At 29.5% G+C, this 6337-nt stretch overlaps 1 protein-coding gene across 1 annotated transcript; it reads left to right on the forward strand.

Annotated features, from left to right (window-relative positions):
* Nucleotides 1-808: 808 nt before the first annotated feature.
* On the forward strand, nucleotides 809-2046 carry LOC129884137 (B3 domain-containing protein Os11g0197600-like). Its single transcript, XM_055958484.1, has 2 exons — nucleotides 809-886; nucleotides 1798-2046. The coding sequence occupies exons 1-2, from the start codon at nucleotides 809-811 to the stop codon at nucleotides 2044-2046; spliced, it is 327 nt and encodes a 108-aa protein (XP_055814459.1).
* The last annotated feature ends 4291 nt before the right edge of the window (nucleotides 2047-6337 follow it).

A 6337-nucleotide genomic window follows, 5' to 3' on the forward strand; every position in this document is an offset into this window, starting at 1 on the left:
AAGGTTCTATTACCCATGAACTTATTTTTTTTTTATTGATTAAACCTACGAATTATTTTGATTTAATTATTACCAGCTAGTGTCTAAGTATAGTTTTTGATTCAATTATTGCAATTGTTTTAATGTAATTTTTGGTGGTTTTTTTAAACTTTAATTTTGACTGCGATTCTAATGTAGTTTTTGTGAAATTTTGATCCAATAAAGAACAACAACTTGTAAATTTTGTATACCAGAAAAATTTTTAAAAAATTGTGAAAATTGAAAATATCATTTTTTTTTACAAGTATGATATATTCATAAATGAAGAAAATATATGCAAAATATCAAGAATAATTTTATAGATGTCAAAACGAGTGATGCAATTTTATAAATACAAAATTTAGTGTAAAAATATGTTTATGCAATAACATAACAAGTCGCTAATTCAAATTTCTAATAGACTTCTTAGTTTCATGGTTCGAGATAAAGTTCTATAATGAAATTGTTGATAAATAGAAGGAAAACAAAAAAATATTCTGCAATATTAATCTAGAGTAGACCATAAGCTATATAATTTCAAAATTTGTGTACTAAAACTCATTAAAATAAAATCTAAAAGGAAAAAAAAATCACTTTGTCATTAAATGATAAAATCTAGAAATCCATATTTAAAAATCTGAACCATTCAAAATTTAATATAAACTGCCAAGGTCATTAATCACTAAAGCAAAAAATTGTGTTAATCTCATAGCTATATATAATGAAAGCTAGGTATTATTAAATTAACATTCACTAGAATTAAAAAGAATTTGCAGAGAAACCAGTGAGAATGAGAAATTCTGGAGCTACTAGAGATGATAGCCTTTGCTTCTACAAGATTGTTTTGGATCGTCAAATGGAAGAATTGGTAATGTTGAATTTTCTATTACAGAATTACTATTAACTTTTTTTTTGCTTTTATATCTATTTTTCATAAATTTAAATTGTCAAAAAAAATAAATCTTTTTATTTGTTTTAGATTCAAATTGACAACATGTTCTTTCATGTTTGTTGACTGATGCTAACTTCACTCCATTAATATCGTTAAGAGCAAAACTCTATTTAGCATTAATTTTAGATCTACAGATTTTATTGAGAGTGAGGACTTTCAATTAACTTTTTAGATCTATAAATTTTATTTATAAATTTAAATCGTTAGAGAAAACAATTTTATTTATTTCTTTATTTTTCGATCTAGACAACGTGCTAGCTTTCATGTTTGTTTGATATTATTCATGAATTACACAAGTATAATTATTTGTGTTAAAGGATGATAACTTGACTCCACTTAATCGTTAAAATATTTTTAAACCTACAAATCTTATCGAAAAGGAACTAGTTAATATGGACAAATGGAATATAGACTCTTTCAGGATAAAAATGAACAAGCATCCCGTATCAGTTATGATAAAAAGAACAAGTCCTCCCATTGAAATTCGAACTCATCTTAAATCGTGAAGAATTCATTCTTTTAGACTTAAATTTTTTATCAAATACTATCTAGAGAGTACTAAACACATCTATAACGTGTTCTTCCCATGTTTTCATGAATTTTTTTAAAAAATTATATTAACGATTGAAGGTGAAGGTTGAACTCAACTTAAATCAATAAGACTACAATGAACACTTGTCTTTAATTTTTTTTTAACTCTATATAGTGATCTACACTACATTCTAATAATTTTTAGACATTAAGCATGCAGAAATTATATTATAATTGATAAACGGCGATGAAATTCAAACACACAAACGTTATTTTTTTTCTTATTATTATTATAGAGAATTCCATCAGAATTTGTGAAGCATATAACAGAAGAAGGAACAGGAAAAGCATTGCTCAAAAGTCGTTGTGGAAAGTGTTGGAGCATGAAACTACGAGAGGATGAAAATGGAATGTTCTTCCGTGGTGGTTGGAAAAAATTTGTGATGGAGCAGCATTTTGAACAAGGTGAATTTCTACTTTTTCATTATGATGGAAAGAAGACATTCAATGTACGCGTTTTCAACAAAAATGGACTGGAGAAATAATTGATATAATCCAAGCTCAAGTGAAAGGACTATTGTTTTTCGTCCATTAAATGTTAAAGGAGTTAAGTGAAATTTGTTCGTTAAATTATATTAGTTTATCTGATGAAGTGAGGAGAGAATCTATATTGAAGACTGCTTTATATCTAAATTATGTGAGACAGTTATTACTCATTCGAGTATATTTTCTCCAATTATTACATTTTAAGCTATTCGAAGGTATTATTACCTTCATTGAATTTGATTTTCTCGTATTATTTAAATCCATGAATTATTTGGTTTCAATTTTTACTGGTCTTAGTGCAATTTTTAGTTCACTCTTTATAAATTAGTTTAATGTGGTTTTTAATGAATTATTGATCTTGGTTTCGCTAATATTTTGGTGTAATTTTTTCTACAATCTTAATACCATTTTGACCTAATGACATGAATTGTGACGATCTCTCCGATCGTTTCGGTGAATCGATGGTGAAAGAATTTGAGTTAGAATATTTTTTGATAGTAACTTAAAATTTTGGGCTGGTCAATCTAAGACGAAATTTGAGTAAGATGAGGTCTAGGACAATCCGGGACAAAATTAACATCCCCAAAATGAGTACAAGCTAACAGAAACTAAATTTGCAATGGTAGTTTTCCTATTTGGCAGTGTTCCTCGATCCATTTCATTTTACTTGATTTCTTAAAAATATTTTTTTTGCTTGTTTATTATATTTTCTTCATAATAATTTTAGTGTTAAATTACTATATAAAGTAGTACAATCAGATTTAGGGTTCCTGAGTTTCATTAATAAAGTTAGTTTAGTAAAATATAACTTTAATAAAACATTTTATTTGCTTATTTTGATAAATCAAGAGAGTTTTCTTACATTTTCTTCATAATAATTTTTAGTATTAAATAACTATATGAAGTAGTGTAGTCAAATTTAGAGTTTCTAAGTTTCATTAACAAGATTTATTTAGGAAAATACACTTTTATTAAAAAAATAATTTAGAAAGCGTGTTAAGTCAACATAAAATAAGTAAAGTGAAAACAAAGGAGATAGATTATTGAAATTGAAAAAAATATTAAATACTAAAAAAAGAAACACTATTTTTGAGACAACGTTCGACCAAACACAAACTATTTTCCTTCTAATACTCACATGGCCACGCCCCATTAAATTAGGACTGAGGAAATACTACTTATGGATGCAAGCTATTTTGTATGAGTCACCAATCACGGTCACAGATGATATCAGATTACAAGATTAACATTTTCTTTCTATTTTGGTCAGAGACAGCTCGACTCTGATGCCCAAAACGTAATTAACCACTTTATATATGTAGATAGTAATATAGAAAGGTAACGATGAATTCATGATTTTTATTAAAGGTGTTTGAAAAATAAAAAGAGAATATCGAAGATTTGAACTTAGAATATCAAACGAAATTTGAACCCCTAACAAGTGAACTAACTTTTAGTTTTATGTTTAGAAATTTAAAAATTATATATATATATATATATATATATATATATATATATATATATATATATATATAAATAGATTGAAAGAAACCCCTAGTCACGACCCCGCCTCCGGAAACATGATTAATTAAAAATGCAATGAAGTAAGTGGTGGTACCTTCCCAAGAACACCAACTCCAACTTGTTAAAAAAACAGAGACTAGTGAGGATGTCGAAATATTGTCGTCCATAACCCAGCTACTATCCTACCATCATCTAATTAATATTAACAATAATATCAAAAAAAAAAAGATTTGTCAAGATTAGATCTACGTATATATAGATTGCAGGTTCGATCTGTATATCCTACGACAAGTTCAAAAGAAAAGAAAATCAGATAAATGAAGCAATTAAAAGGAACTACTACGATAATAATTATCGTATTTATTGCTATGATATGATATCTTAAATCATGCTGTATATATTCCTGGACGCCTACCTAGAGTGTTAATAGGTTAATTCGAACTAAATATAAATATACATTTTCTCAAAAATTGTGTGCGTTTATTGACCTGTTGCCACTACCTTGCATTGATCAAGGTTCATAGGTATATCTCTAGCTATGGATCATTAATTGGTAATATGTATTAGAGAAAATAATATAGGTATTACTTTTGGTATTATTTAATATCTTGTTTGACAGAGTTTTCAATGTATGTATAGCTAAAACATGTACTAGTTATACATCTTATTCAGTATTATTGAGTGTATAACTAATACATAATAATTTATAGTATATGTTGGAGTACAGAACCCCAACCCCATGAAAACACAAAGAAAAAAAGAAAGAGCAATGAAGAAGACGGCTTGCAAACACTAGGGTAATGAGAGAGAGAAGTGAAGAAGACGGATGTGTGTGTTGGTGTTGCTTTGAAAGTAAGAGACTCAACTCTTACTTTGACTGAAACAAGAAACAAAAATGATCAGCCAGCTGGATTCATCTCAGTCACACAACACACACACTTGATAGATTAATTCTCCACCATTAGATTAAAATTATAACAGATTCAAATCTAGTCATGTGACCAACACGTGAAAGAATCAAAGTTTATTACATATTGGACAAATTAGAATATGACAAGTGTAATTAGTTTTGTCCATTTCTTTTTTGTTTCTATTACATAGCATTGTATATAAATAGATGTATAGACTGATGAAAAGGATACACAGAGAAAATTCTCAAATACAGTGTCTTCATCTTCAATTTTGATATGGTATCGGAGCCTCTCTAAGCTTTCAATCCAGATCTGTGTCATAACATCAAAACCATCTTCAAATTCTGGGTAAACTAAAATGCCTGAAATAAATGAAACAGAATCAGGCAATGGAGAGAAAGGAATCACATATGACAATGGACGTCCTTATCACCTAAACAATTCAGATTCACCTGGTATGACTCTAGTCAACACTGTTTTTTATGGAAGAGGATACCTAGGTTGGAGGAGATCTATCCTCCTATCTCTACCAGCTAAGAGGAAACTTGATTTTATCAATAGAGCTTGTACATCACCAGATCTGAAGTCTACAGACTTTGGGCAATAGAGTTGTGTCAATGATATGGTTATATGCTGGATATCAAATGCATTATCTAAGGATATTGCAGAAAGTGTGATGAATTCCAAGACTGCAAAAGAACTTTGGGACAGTCCAGAATAGAGATTTGACAAGTCAAATGGAGCCAAACTCTACCATCTACAAAAGGAATTGACCGGACTAGTACAAGGTAATAGTGATATTGTTGGGTACTTCACCAAACTTAAGAGATTATGGGATGAATTAGATAGGATAAATATGATTGTTTGTTGTTTATGTGAATGCACTTGTGAGGGGAAAGCAAAATTTAAAAAAATCCTGGAAGATCAGAGGTTAATTCAATTCCTAATAGGACTAAATGATATGTATGCTTAGGCAAGGGAGAACATACTTATGATGAATCCCTTGCCTGTAATAGATATTGCATATTCCTTGCTTTCGCAGGATGAGAACCAGAGGGAAGTATATGCAAATGCACACTTCACCTCTGATTCTGGATCATTTATGACAGTTGGACAAGCAAAACAACCAAACAACACATTATATGCTGAGTTTGCAGCATTTATGGCTAATGGACAGGGAAGAAATGCACAAAAATTTAAAAGTCAAGCAATGAGAGGGACAAGCACATATCAAAAATATAATAACTCAAATCAAAAGACTGTCAAGCCACAGAACAAATTTAGAGGCAAGAAGAAATATGATTCAATTGTATCTTGCACATATTGTGAAAAAACAGGACATGTGCATGATGATTGCTACATACTGCATGGATTTCCTACAGATTTTAACTCATGAGGGAGAGGAAAACATGGGAGGACAAGATTTTGGAGTCAGTGATGGCAATTTTCAAGAGTAATTTAGCAAGGAACAGATTGCAGAAATGATGCAAATGTACAAGCAAAGTAAATTGACACAAGCAGGAAAGACATAAATCAATACAAATGCAGTGGCTGATACCATTTTTAAATACTTAGGTTCTGTGTTTACTAGCCTTGAACAAAATATTTGAATCATTGATTCAGGAGCTTCAGAACACATATGTTTTGATCCCAATTCTTTTCTATTTTTAATTCTTCTCCCTATGCCTTTGAATATCAATTTGCCTAATTATTTCAAGGTAAGTGTGACTCATATAGGTTGTGTCTCTATCTTACCAGGTCATGTCATAACTGATGTGCTTTTTATGTCAGATTTTAAGTATAATCTCCTATCAGTCCATAAATTCTGTGTCCAGTTTCAATATAATGTCCTATT

Source organism: Solanum dulcamara, chromosome 4, assembly GCF_947179165.1.
Source record: "Solanum dulcamara chromosome 4, daSolDulc1.2, whole genome shotgun sequence".
Classification (NCBI taxonomy): domain Eukaryota; kingdom Viridiplantae; phylum Streptophyta; class Magnoliopsida; order Solanales; family Solanaceae; genus Solanum; species Solanum dulcamara.